Raw genomic sequence first — 21,990 nt, 5'->3', positions numbered from 1 at the left:
TCAAAGGGGGTTTAATGGGTTAAATTGAGAATATAATCTAATTATAATATTAGATACGAGTAAATAGCTCTTTGATATTCATCTGAAGGTTTCATTAAAATAGGTACTTGAGGTTTGTATTAAGGGGGGATTATCACTTTTAAGCAGAGACAACAAGTTGAGGTTCCCTAATCAGAAATGCTTCCAAGTGTTACCATTGGGCTTGAAAAATAAAACTAGAAAAGCAGTAAATGGCAGAAACGTTTACTCAGCCTTCCTTGATGGCTCATAATACAAACATGCATATTCTACAGTAGGGGCCAAATGCTGAAGTATCTTGATCCCACAAAGGAGGAGAAAGGAGACAGAGGCAAAGAACAGTCCTGTTCTGTAAGTTGCACAGCAGCTGTCCAGTGCTGCACTTTGATATGCAAAATGTTCCCCCTGCAACCTCCCAAACATCCTCCGTGCTTGGAGACTTCTTCTGCAAGTTTTCCCCAAAGATATATGCTGTCTGCAAAGTCTGACAGTCTAATTAAGCAAAGCATCCTGTTTTGTGTGGTGGGAAGCGACCAATAGGGTTAAGAGCTTCCTGTTTCTCAGGTGGGTCAGGAGGACTTCAAAGGACAGAACACGTCCTTTTCTCATGGTGGAGAGATGCAGATAATTAGTATCAACAAAAGTTCTGTGGACTATGTATTTTGGGTCAAGGAAAAATCCTTTTCTGTTGCTTTGCTAGTGGTTATATAGGATTCCATAAAACATTTACTCTTCAAAGGGCATAAATGGCACATGGACCTGGTCGTCGGGTTTCTCCTGTACTGGGCTGGGAGCCTGATCTGAGTTCCTACAGGGTATATTTGAGGAATTACCCAACTTCAGGAGGATCAAGGCATTCTGAGAAATGTAGCATCTAGGTCAGACTCATCCAGACCTCTATTATGTGCAAGATCTCTATCTCTATAAGACCTTTCCAGCAATATACGTCACACCTTTAGTGATGCGACTTCAGTGTACAACCATTGGAAAATTTTATTTCCAGAAACTTGTCACACATCCAACCAGTGAAAGGTTAACCCAAAAATGTGCTATCTATCTTACTCATTTCTATATTTACCTTTAACAAAAAATCTCAAGCATCTGGAAAAATATAAAGCCATTTCATAGAATCATTCTCTCTTTTATTCCCCACCTTACCTTTCCACTGTTAACCTTCTTCAAGGACACTCAACCCTTCTTTGCCTAAAGACTAGTTCTCTGTCCCTCCATGCAAAGGGGTAACTATTAAATTGGATAAAGTAATTACACATAATCATACATATATTTTTTCTTTTAACTAGCCAATTTTAAATGGCCTATTTTCTAAGAGATTTTAGTGCTGTTTACTTCAAAATTCCCTTGCTGTGTTTTCTAATCACATTCCATATGCTGACTTAATTCATGATTTACTAAGTTAAAGAAATCGAACCATCACATGAAATCCATCTGTTTGTTGTTACTTTTATGGATTTAATCTGTTAAAAGCTGTTTCCTCTCAAACATGTAGCTCTCAATTATCCTCAGTTACTTGATGTATTTTTCAACAGCTTCTGGCTAATAACAGATTGTCTGCATGAACAGCCAGTACTTGGTTTGCAGTTCCCTATCCCAGATGAAGCTCCATAATTTTGGCCTTGCTGTGACAACGATTTACTAACAGATAACAGCAACTAACAGGAACAGCTGAACAATTAGCATTGTATCGTTACCAATTGATATGTTTGGTGCATATTTTTACTCTCTTTCTTACCAGCAATGGATTATTTTTGGCTGTGTTTCTGGCTGGCTGCCAAAGTCTCCTCTGTACTTTAAAAAGAGAAATATGGCTGGTATTAAGATCATCAAGTCAGACTGTTTATTACTAATGTTTCATAAATATGCCTGTATGTTTGGCATGTTTAAAAATGATCTAGTTGTGATAAGCCAATAACTGATTAATCTGAAAGATGCAACTGCTAGATCAGATGATTTTGAGGGGAAGAAAAAAATTCCACAAACATAGACAATCATATTTAGAATGATACACAGGCAACTGTTTACATTTTTAAAAATTAGGTATACTAGAACTGATTCTAAAACTTAAAAATGATTAAAACACAGCCCACTTTATATTTATGTGGGATGGTAGCTTAACATCTGGTAGCAATAGCTCATAATTAAACAGTTCAGATAATTTCTGTCTCGAAAATATCCTTAATCATTTCAAATTACTTATAAGATATGAAGGGTTCTGAAAGCAGCTACAACTTGCTTCTCCTTCTCATGTCTGTCTTGCAAAGTTTCCAGGGATGCAATTTGAGGTAAATGGTCTCTTCTTAAAATCTGTGACAGAACTCTCTCGTCTTTCACCTCTTCATCTGGTTGTCTTTTTTCAAAAGTTTTTGGTCTAGGAATCTTCTTAGCATATTCCAGAGCCTAAAATATGAAGATTGAGATAACTGTGAAACTTAAAAGAAAAACTGATCAACACTTCTAAAGTGGAAGAAAATCTAGGTGTTTTTACATTGAATCAAATTAATAGCTCTCCTAATCCAAATCTTGTTTCTAATACTGTTCAGTATTAGATGCTTCTGCAGCAGCTGCAGGAGACCTCTGCAGTGTGCAATACAACCCACCTTAAGGAGATTTACATTCTGACGCTCCCCACCAGAGCTCATCTTACACAACAAAGCATTAAACATTCTTTTTTTTTTTCTTTTTTAAAAAATAAAATGTATCACTAGTCTAGTATGCTTATAAACATAAAAATTTTCATTTTCATTAAGTTCTTGTCCTCAGCCATGTCTTGTCGCAGGGAGTTCCACAAATTAATACAACAAGATTTGGAAAATGAGCGCTTGCATGACAAATTCTAAGGCACTGATGTATCAAAAGGCTTAAAACAATACAGCAAGTTTTGAAATTAAGTCCAAGTAATTGTTTCAAATTCTCTTGAATCTGCCAAATTCTTTCTAATTTCAAAGGTAACACATTTCTGAACAAGAGAGGCTTTCTGAACAAGTGAAGATGGTATTAAACATGCAAACCCTTAACAGGTAACTGGTTCAGAGCAAGACAAAGAGTTGCTTCTCGCAGAATACCTCAAGCTCTGTTATAACTAAGCACACTTTATTGTGACTGGAAATTTCTTTATCAGTAACACTTAGTCTGTCCAGAAGCCACACTTCCAATAATGAGAATATGAAGAACAGTGTGAGATAAACCATGATTTTACTTCTTTTCTACTGCAGGCATGCTGAATATGTGTATGTAAATACTGAACAAACATAAGGAAGGGAGCAATGGAATACAGAAAGGGACAGCACATCCTGAAGAACTGCACTTCCTACAGTGGTAGACCACTTTTCTTTTTCATGTCCTTGTCCTTTTATTTATTTCTGGAGCAGCAAGTAGGTAAACTTTCACATGTATGTGAGAAGGAGGCAGACACTACACTATGCAGACAAGAAGTCTGTAAGCTCTGTTTAAATGGCCTAGCCTCTACTGCCTGATGGACTGAACTGTCAAAAACCAAGAAGAAAAATGTGAGCATTCAAATGGTCGTTCTAGATCTGACTTGCGTCTCAATGAAGCTGATCAGAGCTGTGCCAAAAGACGAATGCAAAGTAGCTACCTGGAGTATTGCCAAATAGTGTTGAAAGACATAGGAAACCTGGAGGGTTGCCTTGAACAGAGAATGGGAATAGTCTTACAGAAATCTTGAAACTGGAGTGTCCTGGTTTAAACTGTGATGTCTTTTTGTATTTTTTTCAGCTAGACACATTTAGAGACACAGTAAAGTCTAAACTGGAAGCTGCATTATCTCAGGTTCTTAGTGAAAGAGAGAGTTGGGTAGGTCTTCTGAAGGGCCTAAACAAATCAAAATCCAAGGCCCTTCTGACATCTAAAAAGAGTGTTGTTCCATCTCTTTGCTGTTTATGTGAAGTCTGAACAAGTAACTGAGTAATTAAGCTAATACTAAACTCAAAAACTACTCTCTTCTCAGGTGAGGAGTTCTTCAACAATCACTGTAGAGAGACATAGAACGGTAAGGTTGGAAGGGACCTTTGGAGGTCATCTAGTCCAACCTTCAGCATAGCCCTTACGGGGACTGAACCCGTGACTTTGGCATTAGCCGCACCACGCTCTAACAAACTGAGCTAAACCTAACTCATCTGTTAGTGTGCCTTCAGTTGCTTGTGGGTTAGCTCCTGAAGAACTGATCTGACAGAATATATGCCATTTACTTCCTGAAAATGGAAAACAGCGTACTCTTTGTTTATGTATGGCATTTTCATGTCATCAGACATTACTCATTTGCGCTACTTCTGAAGGACAGTGAAGGCTAAGGCAACATTGTACAGGCTTAAAAAATAAGAGCAATTATTGTAGCTATGCAACTGAAGTGAGAGAGCGTGTGAGTAAGTTTGTGAGTAAGACTAACAGGCAGGTGGATAATAGACTAACAAAAAGATTGCTTTGCTCTGCAGGTAGTGTGGCTTCTGCTGCTGATGTGATGCAGGGCATGTGCTGTACCGGGTAGAGTTCTGGTGGAGGTTGTGCTCCTCTTTGTTTCACACTCCTCTTTCTCCAGGAAAACATGACTTAGCTAGTTAAGCCAAGTTGAGTGGTGATAGCATGGATGGAGAATTGCATGGACTGAACACTGCTGCTGTGTTCAGAAAAAATACACAGTTCTTGATATACATCTATAGCCATAACAGAACATAGCCAGAGACGAGCACTTGCCAAGATCTTGTGGAACCAGAAGTCCCTAGCACTGTTTAAATAAAAATCAAAATGTTAGCAATTTGTTAACAATGTTAGCATACTCAGAGTTATATTTCCTGCTTTTCTTTTTCTTTATGCAAAGTCCATGATCTCTCTCTGCAAGCATTTTAAAGGGACTCTCTTCTTACCTTCTGTCTTGATACTGAGCATGTAACCTTGGGTTTTGTAGGCAACCTTTGAACAGAAGCAGTGTTTTTCATGTTGTGTTCCTTAATTTGTTTTGCATATTCTTTTTGTTGCTTTAACTTCTCTTTCTGACAAAAAGAAAAAAGTGTGTAGTTAATTAAATCTCAGTGGATCCATCAATGAAGCATTTTTTCCACTGGAGTCTTCCATTTACACCCCTATTGCTGTTCAACCTGGTTATGCTGTTGATCATTCCTCAGCAGAACACATTAGGAAACGCTGACAAATAGCTCTTCTTCTCTTCTATTTTTTTTTAAGAGTCATTCTTTATTTTTAAGAGCTCTTTCTTGGATTGTATCTAGGATAGAGCTTGATGGAAATACAACAGATGGCATCTTTACTCTCTGGTGATTGTTCCATTCTAAAATGGTTGTGCTGATCTCTATCCACTTTTGCAATGACTTTTAAAATCCCTGTACTTACTTTTAAGGCCTGAATGACCTGTTTTGTTTATTTAACTGATACCCTATTCTTTTGTTTCCAACTATTCATTATGCTCAAATTCAGCAGCATGCTCTGCTTCTCCCCATTTGTCAGTGAATGTTAATTAATTTCTTTTCAAGGCAGCAGTACCCCATTGACATGACAGGTTACACAAGTGTTATGGAAGTGTTAAAGATGCACAGAACTCTGCACTATGTACCACTCTATCCATTCCAATTCAAGCTGTTTCACTTACTGCAAGGCTTAAGAAATCACAGGAGCTTCTCAATTACTCCAATGGGATGATCATTTTATCATTTTTGCTTCCTGCTGTCCTATGATGTTTGTATAAAGAATACCATCTAAAGCATCTGTTGGCTGATTAATAGGGTCTCAAACCACGTAGGATATGATCTGCAACACCTCAGACATACAACTGCTACCAGAACCTCTTTGATAGCAGAGAACAAGTCTAATGATGCTAATTGTTCAGATACTTGTTCTGATAACTGCTCTGAGCAATGTTTCCTTTTCAACAGGGTCATACCTGACATGTGCTTAACAGTAAGTAACGTTCATCCAGCTATTTACTACTTGCATTTACAGTACTTTTATATTTTTCGCTTCCACTTTGAAGATTAGGCTATGTTAACTTCTGCACTGGGAATGACAACACAACTCAGTCACATGACTGTATGCATGATTTCATGATCTGCAATTAGCTCTGCTGAACTCTGAACTAATCCCTGTTTCAGGGACTACAAAATTAGAGGGCTGAAACTATTCCATAATACAGTTGTCTTCCTTCTATTTGAATCTCTTTAGGAACTGGAGGTAGGCTGCAAGTCAAGGACAAAATGTAGCAGAGAAACAAAAGCTACTGTCTCAGTAATGATTTCACTGCCTTTCTCCCTTATCTAAAGTCACTTGGCATGATTGAGAAGTGCACCGTATCATGAGAACAACTTACTTTCTCTTTGATTGCTTCATAGTCAGGTCCAAGTCCTCCAAGTCGCACATTCAGATTCATGTAGGCTTTTGAACTATATGGCTGAAAAACAAACAGCGGTGACAGACTTTCCTCTATATGATTTCATAGACAGCATAATTAAGACAAGTCTTGTAGTGGACACTCAACATAAAAGCAGGATTCAAGTTCCAGTTTTAACCTTAGCTCTGGCACTGTTTCACTTAAGGGGCTGTAAGTGACCAAAAAGATTGAATTAATTGCAAAAATGAAATTACACCATCTTTCCTTTGAAACTAGATGGATAATTGCCAGTCATCAAAATTACAAAGTAACACTTTCTCCATCAAAAATGACCTTCCTTGAGCTTTATTTTTAGATAGCTTAAATTAACCCATTTGACACTTACTAACACGAAATTCCAAAGAAATAGTTGTAAGAGAAGTTGAGAAAAATATCCAATTTTGGCAACTAAAAAAAAATCAGGTAAATTTTATTGTAATAGTAACCTTTCTTCATTCTCAAAACTGCAATGCAATTGAAAACAATTGCTCATAGAAAGTTGAAAAATACCTGCCTTGCAGCACAGCAAAAGCTTTACAATTGCATAGACAAAAAGGAAGTGATGAGCAATGTCACTGGATTTTTTTGTGACATTACTAAAAAAATAAACCAAACAAAACAAAAACCAACAACATACTTTCATGAATCCATTTAAATCTATTTCAAGAAGACTATTTTTAAAAACTGAATTATATTCTAAAAACTTGTCAGCGGAAACTCATTATGAGCAGTTCTGTATTAATTTAAATCATGAAGTAATGCAGAAATGCCAAGAAAATATCTAGGTGCAAATAAAAAATGTATTTTCTGCCCCCCCAAAAGGACACGTTCAACATGCACTCAACTGTAAAGGAACTAAACCTATGCACTGAAATTTCTATCCGATGTTTCATTGTGTCAGCTATCCCTTCTATTTTATGATATATTTACATCTCTTTTTCAATTGAAGTACTGAGGAGAGCTAACCATTTCACTGTATACAACAAAATCAGGCTTTCTGCACTCCTAATGTATTTTGAAAGCCAAAATGTGCATACGATGAGTAAGACTTTGTGCGTCTGTTTATTGTGAAAAGCTGGATCATTCTGTGAGACATAAACAGTCCTATTCTCCATAGCATTTCTCAGATAGGAGGTGCGAGAAATCTACAGAAAATGCAGAACAGAAACAATGGTTTGAACTTGGGGAAACAGGGAAGGAAATCTGCCCTGTAGTTACTATCATAATCCAGCTAATTCTTCTTAGAGTCATTCAAGCAGCAATACACAAACTGCCTCCTAGATGAAGCACATGAGTAATTATTCTAGCTTAGCTTGTCTGCCCTGAGACATGAATCTAACTTCTTAAACATTTAATTTGTCATGGACACACAGGGATATCTCTATGCTGCTCCAGTGCATCTGCGTTAAGTGGGTACAGTATGAAATCTGGACACACAGAAAAGACAAGAGAATCCAGTTTTAATAAGGATCACAATGAGATTGTCAGCAGACTTGTAATAATGTTTATGCCGTTAGCTTTATAAAGCCTCTAAATTTGGCGTTGTTCAGTTTGATTTCCTTGGAAACCAAGAGATCTGAGTTGGCTAGCAAATGAGCATGACCAGGATAATGGTTTTCTCAGATCTAAGGCCTAGCTACCTGCTGCTTTATACAAATAGCTTTATTCTGAATCATTTTATCACTAGAATAACTTAAAGGACAAACACTGCTCTTTGTGTTCTTGGAGCTATTCAAGTCTGAAAGTGAGGCAGGGATAGGTGATCATGAATTGGCCTCGTTCTCTCGACTGGAATGATTTGGTCAGAAGAATTAATAGTAAATACCTTCAACTTCAGTGTCTGTTTCCACCATAGTTTGTTGGTTTTCAACGCTCCAGGCAAATTATTGTGTGTCAGCTCATACTCTATATAAAAACAAAATAGTTCCCTGTCCCCATTCCTTTTTGCCTGAAGGCCTTTGGGTTATTATAAAAAAATATTAAACAGAGGAGGAAACAAAGACAGTAAAACTGTCTTCCAATCCATGTCTCTTTTCTTACCTTCTTGTTTACTTTAAGCTGTTTCTGCTTTTCCACTTCCATTAGATATCCTTCTGAGTTGCTTCGGCTTATTTTCACTCGACTTCCTCCATCTCTCTCTGTATTTAGCTCTGAGTCGCTCTCCAGTTGTGTGATTACAGGTGGAAGTAGGTTGAACAAGTGCCTGTCAGTTAAGTGTGCTTCTGTAAAATGAGTGATTTCTTGATGGTGTTGCTCCATAATTTTTGTAAGTTGGGAAGCTGGACAAGGAGCTGCTGGTGAACTACAAGTAGAAGAGTGGGAAGGCCTCAAAAAAAGAAAAGATATATAAAAAAAAACCCTCATTTGTTAATAGCTGATAGCTCAACAAGCAATCTGTACATAGAATCATCCTTGCTCAGAGAATATATATGAAGATGGAAACATGGGAATTTCACTTTGCTTGCACTGAAGCACATGAAGACTGTCTAAATGAAATGGAAAAATTATAGATGGGGAAATTTTCAGCTTGATGCAAAGCTAGCTTAAGTCAATGGAAACTGCCTTTAAAGGGCTTTGGATCAGACCTGCTAAGAGCTGAAGGTTAAAATAAAACTATCAGGGCAAATGAAATTCTGTGCAACTGAATTTAGAAGTTCATGCCCTTTCCATGTCAATAGTGTCCAAACTTTATTTTCAGAACTTTTGCACAAAAGCTTTTGACTCCTATGGTAATAAAGCATGCTTAAAATGACTATCAAATCAGTAAAAACACTTGTGGCTATCCAGAATGGCAAATGTCAATGACTTTTAGAGCCTGGGTGGCAACCCACAACAGGCACTGGAGTGACTCTGGACATTCACTCCAGAAGGCAGGTTTTGATGTAAGTCCCTGCAAGTCGACTAGACTTAACTTATCCACGTCTCTTTACTAACTTGTTTTTAAGTTTCACTTTTAGCCTTTCAGAGGTAAACGTTCAATCACAGAAAATTCTGCCTACAAGGGAGCATGGAATATAGAAATGTTATTTTCCAATAAAATATTTTAAAAATCAATAGTTATAATGAATTTTTAAGTTAGCAATAATTGATTGCGATAGGTATATCACATATAAGAACGTAACATTTTGGACTTTTTTTTTTGGTCTATCTCTAGTTTATTTGGGCATCATAGTGTTACAATAATATTGCAATTATATCCTTACCATAAACTACAGATAGCATAGTTGTGATAGCTTTTATCCACATAAATATGTCTTTTGCAATCCTGAAGTGACACTTGATCCTTTACCAATTCTTGAAAATTAACATTGTAAATAGATGAATTATTCCTCTGATTTGGGTGTGCTTGGTCATTGGTACTGTCATCTCTTGGAAAAAATGGTAAAATGGCATGATTGTATAAATGTTGCTGATTGTGTGGAAGTCCGTTTGGAGGACCATGATGATATTTCTCCTCACTGTTGTATGCTGGAGACATGAACTCTGGGCTAAATTTATGCAGTGTTAGATGAAGAGGATAGGTAGATGTGACAAAATTCTGATTAGCAAAAGGTCTTGAATTTGGGAAATTACTTAAGTGAGTAGTACCAGGGCCAACAGAAGGATTTGGACACAGCCATGTTTGCAGTGCACTGCTGTTGTCTTGTTCTGCTGCCTGTGTGGGAGCAGTCTGAAATTCTGATACTTGGAGGTGTCTGTGGTGCCGAGACTTCGATTTTGCTGGTCTTCCTGGTAGTTGTTGCCTATCATCTCTGGGGAAAGCTCTCCCTTTGAGACTTTGGTTGGATTTTATTTTATTTCTCTGGGGCTGCTTATTTTGGTGATCCTAAAACAAGTTATCACAAGTACAGTGAATTTCAGTGGTTGGTATCGCATATGTTCATTAAAATCAATAATCTACAAATGTACAGGTAATCTTTCCCTGTTATAATACTTTTCATCTAGCTATCTCTCAGCATTCTGCAAACTTTGTGACTGATTAACTGAAGTTTTGACTATATTACATCCAGAAGAGGTTTTCCAACCTAAACTATCTTATGATTCTAATTAAGGACAATATTACTATTTTAGATGGTCCTTAAACAGTTGTGTAAATTACAGTGAAGTTGAGTTCTGAATATCTACTAAACTTTGAGCAGGTGTTGATGTGGTGCTTCAAACAGGCGTAAACAGGTTGGAGTGTATAATCCCTAGTCCCTTTAAAAATCAGGGATGTCTGGAGCCAGCCAGATCTGTTTGACCTATGCTCTCACTATGCTCTCGGCTAGTATGGGGTTATGGTGACGTTTTATATGGCTGAATGAGTTTTGGGATGGAAACTTGTTTTAAAAGCAAGATCTTAGCAGAGAGTGAACTGTAAAATGAAAAGCATCTGTGCCCTAAAATCTAGTATAGTTTGGAGAATAGTCTTACTTTGTGTCATTTGTCAGGTTCTGGGTTTTAAATTAATAAAACATGCCCTGATAGAAGGACCTGAAAGAGACTTAGGTAGGGTATTGGTCCTCGTAACCAGAATAACAGTTCCTTAGCACACTGGTAATGAGTTAGGCCAGTTTGCCCAAGGCTTATTAAATCCATCAAATTCACTCCAGACAGCTTGTATCTGACTTAGTAAATTATGCTCATGGCTATGCTAAAGGATGCCCTGGCCTACAGTTAACCTGAAGCTAAAAACCACACGCACCCCTAGTAAAGAACAGAACCACAGATTCGCTTCAGGTGTTGCACAAGTGGATAGTGCTGCACAGGCAATACTCTAAAAATGGCTCCTTAAAGATGCAGACCATATCTGAGAAATGATGTCCTGGTAATATCAAGTAAGTGAGCTTTATCTGAATGAGGTGCAAAAATGGATGAGCTAGTACATCACCCTTAAATGCTTAGCACTACTCATTTCCAATCCTTTAGACACATGGCCGTTCACTGCCAACCACCTGGGGAAAATGTTTCAAAAATCAAATTAGTTCTGTTTTCTTAAATTCTAATGAAAATAAATTGTACTAAATTTCATAAAGAGATGGTTATGTACACTCTGCTAGACTGGTCCACAGTAGAAACACACTGATGTCAATGACTGAAACGATTTCATTTCTAAACCAAGTACTCCTCCCTGCAGGTCCTGCAAAACATTATCCAAATGATAAGGAATAATTTAAGAATTAAATTAATAATTAATTAAGAATTTAAGCAGAACAGGACAATTCTCTTCAGCTAAACTGATATACTCTAGAGTTTATTTATTTATATACTCTAGAGTTTGTTTAAGAATCACAATGTTCTAATTAAAACATCAGGTATTGCCCCTTTGGAGAAAAGACATGGCTTTCCTTCTCGGTAATACACAAATGCATTCTCGGTCCATTTAATCTTTGTCAGCACTGAAATCCTCCATTTCATCCTCCTATCTCTCTAGGGTTCTTTTGTTAGCAACACTTGCAATCACTACATAGCATACACACTCAGAATAACTGCTTAATGGTAGGTATTAAATCCATATGCAGAGAAGAATGTTTTGGTGAAAGCTTTAGCACTGGGGAATCCTGCCTCCTGGTGCCAAGATGATGATTTGTTAGCTCAACCTCTGCAGTAACGATTAATGTTCCGGCATACTGTGCCACCGGTGGAAAGTATGAACTGCTGCCAAACTGAGACTAGGCCAATGTTTTCCCATTGAGACAGAATGAGCAGCCCTGTAAAACACATCTTTACTTCTGAGATTTCATATATAAAGCAAATCTCTTGCAATGAACAACAGCATAAAATCTTGTTCACCCCTTGAAGTGCAGCTTCCAGTCTTAAGTGAACAGCAAGGAATTTAAACAGTCTGCCTGAATTACATCAAATACATTTGATACAAAGATAATAAATTAGGTTTGCTAATAATAGTTCTAGTTAGCTTGAAGTTCTGGTTCTGAGGTGCTTGGTTTCTCACCAGTGATGACACCTGGTCTCCTCTGTTACTGCTCCAAAGAATATTCATTGCACTGGTTTGAAAGGCAAGCATAAAACAGATCTACAGACTTAACTGTAAGCAAGAGCTCACCACAAGCCTTTCTACCTCTCTTCTGTTTTATAGTAACCTATAAATTTAGGGGACAAGGAATACAACAGTAGTTAAGTTCTATCTTACAATCCTCATGAACTATCAAAAATGACCATGTACTAGTTTGCCCCTTTTACATTATTGTTAACCAAGTAATGTCCTAAGTAGATGTAATTCCTTAAGCTCAGAATTTCTTGGGATCAGGAGACCTATTTTGTTTCAAAAACATTTAGTATATAAAGCAGCACAGGCTTTAAATTTTTATGAATTATCAGAGTGAGTAATTATCTAAGGATTTATATTCAGGAATTGGTATTTTAAAAGTAATAAGCCTTACAGACTGAAATATTCAAACTGATATGTTTTTACATGTATCATTTTATAGAAAAAGAACCTTGAGCTGTTGTGACTTCAGATACCATTTGTCTTCAGGATCCATTTTCATGTTCTGAAATGGCAGGACATTCTGAACTGGTTCTTCATCAACAGCTTTAGTATCTGCAACCTAAAAATCAAGAATGTTTATGGCCACACACAAAGATGGCCTGGCCAGATAAAAGTATTAGAAAGTCCTGCAGGAAGAAGAATAGAAATAATCTGTACCCTAGTAAAGCTGAAATGGTAAAGTTAGGCATTGAATAACAGATAACAAGAAAATGAATGGCTAAATAAAGATCAAATAAAAAGGAGCAGAAAAACAAGTAACAGCAGTATGGTAGTAGGGGATATTTCTTCTGCTTTTAAAGGGAATAGAAGAAAAGAAAATTGCAGGAAGTACGCAGCATAGAAATCCACTTGTAACAGACACACTCAAATGCCCGGGTTTCTCAATTTATATGAGAATCAGTAGATGTACCTACTAACAGAAGAGTAACTAGACAATTGCCATTGTCCAGGCAATCAGCCAGTGTACCAAGACATTAATAGACGATATAAACCATAGCAAGGTCTTGAACAATGCAGTCACATGCAAGAAAAAGATCGCAAAGCACACTAACATTGGTAGAAAAGGATGGGGAGCAACCACAGAACGGTGTATAGCCTGACAATATATCAAACAGTCTGTGCAGAACTGCAAGCCCACATACAAGAACATCTATATTGCTACAATCATGGTGGTCCAGTGGCTAGAAATCAAATCGGAGCAATTATTCAAGGGTAGCTGATGGCACTACAGATTTTGAAGCCAGAAAATATCATCATCAATATGACAAAATGAAAAATAATTTTTGAGACCCAAGTGTTTCAGTATGTTTTTTCAATCCATACAATTTCATGAAGAAGAATGCTTTTTTCCACCCTTCTGCTATGCCACATTATCCTGGTAAGTACTACAGTAGGTATGATTTCAAATCTGTGTGCAGTCAAGCAGTCTCATGACAAAGAGACTACAGATAACTATGTGCTGGGCCAATACTTGCGGTAGGAATATATATGCATCACTGCAGAATGACACTGGCTAACACAGGAAAATTCACACTGAGGAGATATTTGTGACCAACAGAATTATTATTTGAACATTATCACAGTGAAATCAATGTGAAGAAAGTGTTTAATCCTTTTGGGGAGCTAAGCCTAACATCTTTGGGGGTGAGAGCCTAGGAGAACTAGGAAAAGGTAAGGAGAATCTATTGCAGCCATTTCAAGTGAATCACATTGCTAAACCTCAAATCACCAAAGAGTGATGCAGATTCTACTGATCTCTAGAAAACTTCAGTTTCTACACAGGTTTCCTGAACTGTGGATAGACGCAGCTTTGCAGTCAGTAAGATGTTTTTGGTGGAACCAACTGACTCATTGTATTGATAGTTTACTGGGCAGGTAAAGCATACTTCTACATTATCTCTTTGAAAGAGGAACAGGACACAACCTCTGCCAGCATTTTTTGTGAACTATTCTATTAATACCAATCAAATTGAGAAAATGATCAAATGAAATTGCATTTTGAGCATCATAAGCTGTGTAATGCCTATTCTGTTAAATTGAGGCCCATAATTGCTTCTCTACCGAAAAGATACAACAAAGACAGCAATCATGGCATGTCATTATCCCAGACTAGAAAACCGGCCTTTGCAGTGAGGACTTCAAAGGCTTGTGGTTCTCGAATTGCATTTGGCTGCTATTGTTGAAGCGCAGGCAATCTTGATTAGGTGTTTACACTGAGGTAAGGCGCAGTGCACAGAGAGTCTGAGTGCCTTGGTCTAGAGCCATTAAAAAATTGTACATTATGTTCCTTGCTTTGAAGTAAGGGGCTTGTAGGTAGGAAAGCAACTCATATTGAGTACAGCTGAGCTAGATTGGGCTGCTACTTCTCTCTCTCTTTTCTCTCTCTCTCTTTCTCAAAGAAACTCATCATCAGCTTCTTAAGGAATCAGGCAACACTGCAAAGAACTCGCTCTTGTATAAAATGTTATATAAATTAGTAAACATACAGATCAATGCACATTTATGGTATGTTCTGGTACATATAGGCTGCTATCTTTATGCACGGAGGTAACAGCTGTAAATCTTGTAAGAACAAGCCTACAAATATTTTACCCAATGTTATGCTAGTTAAATAAAGCTGTATGTAAACCACTTACCTTAATGTAAACACTATTTCATAACCACAATACCTGTCAGCCACCTGCGATTTTATCAATAAAGAGAGCTTCAACATCCTGCAAAGCTCAAAATAATCCAGTTTGGGGAAAACAGCATTTGGAATGTGTTCCAGTGCTCCAGGAGATGTCTGACTTGCTTGCTTTTCTGTTCACTTGTACTTCTGATTAAGTTTTTCAGGTGAGGTAACTGGCCTAACACAGAAGACTTCACTGCTGAACTGAGAATCATGAGTCTTGAGACAACAAGGTTTGGATTTCTTCCTGTGTTGTCAATAATTGTCTAAAGAGAGCTTTTAAACATCTTCCCCCACCTCCCCCCCCGCCCCAAAGCCCTGATGGGCCATTATGGGAGCATCATGTTACCCTCACTAGTGCTTGCTGTCTCCTGGTCTGTGAACGTTTGGATCCTAAGGCTTTGGACACCACTTCTCCTCCACCTCAAGTGAAATGGAAAATAACTAAGACTGTGAACTCACTGCTGTAAGGCAACTACATGTGATGCTATAGGATCTTTCATAAAACTTCCTCTTCAACTACATCCACAGCTTAGCTTTTTCCTCCTGTCTCCCAAGAAGTGATAGCAGCAGAAGGTTTTGGTGACTGATGAAGTCCCTCTTCACACTTTTTTTTAATCCCAGTTCCAGTGCATGCTTGTGCATGGGACCTCACAGAAGCTGACAGTGGTGTATAGTGCTTGCTATTAGAAGATCACAACCTGTAGTCAGGCTTTGGTCAATAAGATGCTGCTATCAGTCCTTCTTTCACCCCTCCAACAAGATGAAGCAATGACAGTATTGACTAAGAACTAGACAGTACTTATTCCTCCACCTATCCTCAGCAAATACAGAGATAGCTGACAGCTGTTAGTGGCGTTGGTGGCATTGCAACTTGCCGAGGAAAGAAACGCACTTCTGTACGCAAGTGTTGCAAGGCTCCTGCTACATCGCAGCTCTGCCGCAGACAGAAAGGGATCTGAAAACTAGGATTTAGTCCCCATGGCTACTTCAGTGAGGGAATCTTATAACATTGTCCTGGGTTTAACAGAGTTGTTTCTATTAGATTATCTTTGCATAGTGTCTACACAATGAAGTTCTGATCCCTGACTCCAATACTTACATAAGAAACATTTTCAGAAATCCCCAAACAGTAAACATAATCATATCAACGTAGCTTTAATTAGCATCAATCTACACTAATTATTTTCACCATCAACTAAATTATAACTGAAAAAACAAGTGCTCTTAATAGCTCTGCTAGAAAAGAGCTTGTCCACTGTTGTACTTATTGTAATGTAGTCAGCAGATGCCCTCTAGTGTTGTGTCAACTGTTCATTAGCCTCCAAGAATCTGTCACTTGAAACAGAAAATCTCAGCAGTTTTGTAAATTAAGAATTTTCTATGCTACAACTCAGTGTATTAATTCAGTTACTTCCACCTTCCCCCATTATGCATAATATACAGCAAGCAAAGCAGCAAACTTGTGTCCAAGCTGTTTCTCAGGATCTTTAACCACCTTTCCACTTTATTTTTAATGTAAATCAAACAAAAGAATACTAGGCCCTCCAAATCCAACTATTGTGCATTACTAGCATCTACTGGCTGATTTCGAATATAGGTTTTGATTGGGCTGATGCGAGTAACTGATGACTTGCCAATTCTTCTATAAAGGACAGACAAGATGCTTGTGGGAAATCATGAGTTATCCATTGCAGGATAGATGGTAAATCTACTTAACTATTATGCAAATCTGAAAGATCATGCAGATATTCTGTTTTAACCATAGAGAGTACATCAGTTTAATTAGAAAATGCGTAGAAATTTCCTACCTGTTCTTGAAGAACCGCCACTTGCTTTTTACTGTGTAGCTGAAGATAGGAATTTTTTGCATGTGTACCTAATCCTAAAGTCTGTATATTTTTTGCTACAAAGTCTTTTTTCGTTCTTTCTGGTCGATCTTGAATGTGAAGAGAAAAAGCACTGCTGTATGTACTTGGACTGTCTTGGAAATGATAGTCCTCTTCAGCTTCCTTCCCTTTAACATATAACCTAAAAGGATCATTGCTGACCATGGCATTTGGTTCATGAAAGTTTAATACTTCTGTATCAAACGCGGAGAATGTATCTCGTGATTTTGCTATCTCCTGATTCTTTTCTTTTGGGCAACTATTGGAAAGAAGGTAAAATGAATCTTGTGAAAATTCCATGCTGCTTCTTCCAGGAACCTGATTTGCTTTTTTTGCTTCAGAAAATTCTGCTACATCTTTTATGTTTTTCCAATTAGGATCATATCTCAGGTTGAAATATTTGTCCAGAGACTGTTGTTTCCTATTTAAGAAACAAGCTCAAAATTAGTTTTCAGTGCACAGGTTAGCCTATGACAACCACTCTGAAACATGCTCAAATGAACTAGTTCAGTGTATAAAGTCATTTTTACTGACAACTTGCAGGATCAGGATCAAAACCACTTAATCAAATATTTTTTTAAGAAAAATATTTATGTTGAGCCTCCTCTTCATTTTTGATTTTCCTTACCAGTGAATGATAAATTGGCCTACCACTCAGATCACAGTGGAATACAGTCTTTATCCTAAACTTAAAATAGAAATAATAAACATTAGCTGAACCAATTAAAAGCTGAAATGACAGCATCTTACTGCTTCTGTTGTTTCCTTTAAAATGATGTAATCTATATGGCAGTATGTGTTGCTCATTCATCAGAGACCTTTCTCTGTCAAATAAAAGTGATATTCTTGGTAAAATCCCTCTCCCATATCTCAAAATAACTGACTGCCTAAGAGAGAGCAACCTAAAGCTTTGTATTTTCATTCTCTTTTGTGCCCAATTTGTTGTTGCTCTGCATAAACAAAGATGAGTTACCTTTATAAGAACACACTTGAATCTGTTCATGACTTATGGTCTTATCCAACAGGAGGAAGATCAACTGCCTAAGTTGGGTACATACAGCTTGGCTCCCAAGAGAAGGGACAGTAAAAGCAAGAGTCAGAGGAGAAAGTTTTTAACATTGTTTTTGCTAAATTAGACCTAGAGTACAGCCTTTGTTTCTTAGACACGGACAAATGCGGAGCCTTTCAAAATGACATTTACAGACACTCAAATCTAGTTGGCTCTTCAGCTCTAATTATAGAAAACGGTCAACTAGATTCTGCAAACTGTGACATTGTTAAACAGATTAACACTTCCATAAACCATTTATCGATCCTTTCTGGATTAGTTACATATGTGCCTATAATGTAAGTGGCATCTAAATAATAATCGTTTTCTGTATCAATACTTTTAATTTAGGTAATCATCCGTGCCCTGCTATCCTGTGTATTACAGACCAGATGATTTTCACCAGTGAAAACATCATTATTCATAGCTGTGATACCCCATAGGTAAACAGAAATAAGTGACCACGTTTTTGAAATGAGTACAGAAATATGTGATATAATTGTAATGATTCAAATAACAGAGTATAATTTTAAAGAGTTCTATTATGCTGAAATGCGTGCACAGGAGCTCAATTGTATTATGCAGGCCAGGTCACCGTGCTGGAACAAAATGAGTGTGAAGAGCTCCTTCATCTCTAATCATCTGCAGACAAAAAGTGCACCTTTTATTCCCCTCCTCGCTCCCCAACTTGATATAAAGGTTAGATGGACTCTGTGCTCATCAACAAAAGTGTTGTATGTAAACAACAGATGCAGTGTTTCCTCTTCAAATTCCGAGGTTAGTAATGGATGTAGAGAGGGGGTTTCATATGCATATGCTGTGATATTTGCTCCGGTTAATGGACTATATTTGAGTACTTACTAGGCTAAGTTCAAACAAAATAAAATCAAATTTCCATTTAATTAAGAGCCTCACATTCAGCATAGTATTCAGTCAAAAAAATTACTAAAAATTAGAGTATGTTCCCAGTACAATTAACATAATTTGTACTTACAATAAAATGTTCAATAACTGACCATTTTGCCTGTTGAAGAGGTGAATAAAAGCATGCTATTAATCATTTAGCCGTCATTTGTTTGCCATTTTATCTTAAGTAGACAATTAAACTGAAACTGCAAATTATTACTACTTCAGGTTTAATTTAATCCTTTTAAACTTATTTATTATTTCCAATTTAGACAGGGTTAAACTTTTTATGCATATGACAGCAAATTAAATCTTATGTACCAAGTTAATGCTTTTTAAAGAATGCTTAAAGGTGACAGTAACCCTGAAATTATTAATTTTAGATGTATGTAGTTATAGAACAAAACTGCATTTATTCAACCTGCTAATTTTGCCTATCAGTTTCCTGTGCAAACTGGCCTGGTTTGTTCAGCAGTTTTTGAATGAAGAAAGTACATGTCAGTACTGGTGTTTGCTTTCTCTTGTTTTCACAGCCCCGGTTCAGGAACCTTCTAGTCCTTGACTTGAGACAGTACCCAATACATACTGCTAAATACTGCAGTGCCTGATCCACAGCCCAATACAGTTGTTGAACTCCTTCCATTGACTGCAGTGGGTTCTCAATCAAGCGGACAAGAGTAAGAATGGATCTACATTTAATAGACCTTTATCAGCAGAAGACTAGTCAAATACTCTACCTCTAGCTTACTTGTGCTGCCGAAGAGTAAGGGTTAGCACAGATCAGCTCACCACTTCGTACCTCCCTGCCTTTCCGTTTGAGAGGCAAATAAAGAGGCATGCAGTAATCACCTTTGTATGTAATGTCTAGAGCCAAGATGTGGGGAGCATGTATAGGTACGTGTGAGATGTTCTCGCTTTCACCTTACCTTCCTTCAGCGGTGATTTAGCACAGATAACAAACAATTGGGGCAATGCTGGAGAGATGGATGTAATAATTATAAATGTAGGTACAAAGAAACAGTACAATTTTGTGTATAACTTAGTCCCTAGGGGCCTTTAATAGTACTTTGACCATACAAATTGGTCTTGGAGGTGTAATGTATGCTCTGAGAAATGTAATGCTCTAGCTTTAAAGTGTCAGAACTATTACACCCCTCTACTAAAATCCTATGCCTTACCTTCCATTACTACCATTCTTTTGCATTCCAGTTGTATATCGATCTGTGTCACACTTAGCTCCTTCTTGCTCTTCTAAAGTCGTCCCCTCCAAGCTATCTTCTTCTAAGCTGTCATTCTCCAACTCATCTGAAGACAGTCCTACCAGTTCTTCATTTTCACGAATCCTCTGTTGGAGTTCTAACTGGTATTGTCTCTCTTGAGCAAGGCTTTCACAGTCAGACTCTTCAGAGTCATGCAGACCTGCAGCTAAGTCTCCTTCACTTACAGATTGTCTTTTCAAATTTGCAGGATAAAAATGTGGTTGCATGAATACTCTTCCAGGAAAATGACTTTTACTCATGTTGCAAGTATGCAGAGAAGAAACTGAAATACACTTTCTATGTGGTGAATTCAGTGTTTTGCACTGATGGTATACAACAGTCCTGTATTTGAAAAACAGGAGAGTAAACAAAGAAGTTGTTCATTGTATGATAATGTTTGTTAAAAGCTGGAATGGTTGGTAATATCATTGGCTTAAGCTCAGAATTTGATCTTCTATAGTTAAAACATTTTTTTATGCTCATCTATTACTATGAATATCGATTTTCTTTTAAGTAATTAATATCAAGGTCCCTGTATTGCAAATGCATAACTTACTATTATGAAATCTGCTTTAAAATGAAATAGTGGTGGCAGCAAAACTAGTCATGTATAAAATGCTTATATATATGAAAAAAATAAGCTAAGATAACGTAACAGAACTTTATCTGACAACTTCTTAGAGGTAATAAAGATTTTTGTGTTCTCTTTATTCAACTTTGTTATCACCTTGACATGTAAACTATCAGAGAGAAAGCATGGGTGACAGAGAGGTACAGAAGGAAAAATCCTGAGACACTTCCTAAACTAGAAAGAAAATCAGTTTGTTTTCATTTCTTTGCATTCAAATTTTCATAAGCCACTTGCACCATTGGATACACACAGGATTAAATGATTGAGAGGAAAGGAAAAGGCAGTGTTTTGAAAAGACATGTAAATGAGTAGTAAGTTCAAGCGCATACAGTTGTGTAATTCAGTGTGAGCAATCGGCATAAACACATACACTTATGTTCCTTGAATTTCACTTTAGTATGTGGGCAACTGTTTGTCTTATAGACAGGAAAAGTATATTTTCTAATTTTTCAAGGTTAGCACTGCTTGTCACATACAAGTTTACTCTCTGTGAGGCTTTTTACATTCTGCTGGAAGGCCATAACTGTTCCTCCTGCATCCTCACCTGATGCCAATCACTGACAGAAGAGGGTGCTCACCCTGCAGCCTGGAGAGGACAGCTTGGGACCCGTACGGAAGCTTTCCCTGGAAAATGGCTTTCGGTTAGGTGGGAAACTACAGCACCTACAAATGGAGGTGATGCCTTGCTCATAACGCGTGTTCGGGGAACACCCTCCCCTGCCCGAAGTGGGGCCTTCAGCCCCACTGAGAAAAGCAGGCCTGGTCATGAGTGATCTCCAAGCTCCCCTTCACCACCAACGGCCTCATGAACCTCCCCCCAAAGGCCTCACTTCACCCCCAAACTCCCCTCAACCTCCCACGAACCCCTAGGCCCCCTTCACCCCCAAACCCCTCTCAACCCTGAGGGTCTCGCTTCACCCCCAAACCCCCCGTCATCCCCAAGGGTCTCATCTTCCTCCGAAGCCACCCTTCCCCCCAAGGGCTTCGCATCACCCCCGAAGGTCCCTTCTCGCCCCCTTCACCTGCCGCGCTGTCCTCCCCCCCCCACCGCGTCGCCATGGCGTTGCCCCGCGGACGCCGCGCGGCTCCTACCAACGGGGAAGGTCGCGGGGGGGGAGGGGGGAGCGCGGCGTCCTCCCGCGGGAGCGTGGTACCGCCCGGGCCTGCTGG

General features: G+C 38.1%; 1 protein-coding gene across 1 annotated transcript; it reads right to left on the bottom strand.

Moving 5' to 3' along the window:
* Nucleotides 1–2,049: 2,049 nt before the first annotated feature.
* JHY (junctional cadherin complex regulator) lies at nucleotides 2,050–20,449 on the bottom strand. The gene is made up of 7 exons (XM_062594408.1): nucleotides 20,109–20,449; nucleotides 16,899–17,397; nucleotides 12,890–12,975; nucleotides 8,468–8,753; nucleotides 6,368–6,448; nucleotides 4,917–5,042; nucleotides 2,050–2,433 (listed from the first exon to the last, which is right to left on the bottom strand). The coding sequence occupies exons 1-7, from the start codon at nucleotides 20,447–20,449 to the stop codon at nucleotides 2,230–2,232; spliced, it is 1,623 nt and encodes a 540-aa protein (XP_062450392.1). The 3' UTR covers nucleotides 2,050–2,229.
* Between the last annotated feature and the right edge of the window lie 1,541 nt (nucleotides 20,450–21,990).

The sequence above is a fragment of the Rhea pennata genome, chromosome 24, assembly GCF_028389875.1.
Source record: "Rhea pennata isolate bPtePen1 chromosome 24, bPtePen1.pri, whole genome shotgun sequence".
In the NCBI taxonomy this organism is placed as follows: Eukaryota; Metazoa; Chordata; class Aves; order Rheiformes; family Rheidae; genus Rhea; species Rhea pennata.
The sequence above is the reverse complement of the archived record's forward strand: the minus strand, read 5'-3'. Positions and strand labels throughout refer to the sequence as shown.

Bases quoted from the DNA above. Each gene is read 5' to 3' on its own strand.
- JHY (XM_062594408.1), bottom strand. From the start codon at position 20,449: ATGAGTAAAAGTCATTTTCCTGGAAGAGTATTCATGCAACCACATTTT. The intron at 17,398-20,108 runs GTAAGGCATAGG...TTTCTTAAATAG, and splicing joins AAGAATGGTAGTAATGGAAG to GAAACAACAGTCTCTGGACA. The intron at 5,043-6,367 runs GTAAGTTGTTCT...TCTTTTTGTCAG, and splicing joins ATGAAGCAATCAAAGAGAAA to AAAGAGAAGTTAAAGCAACA.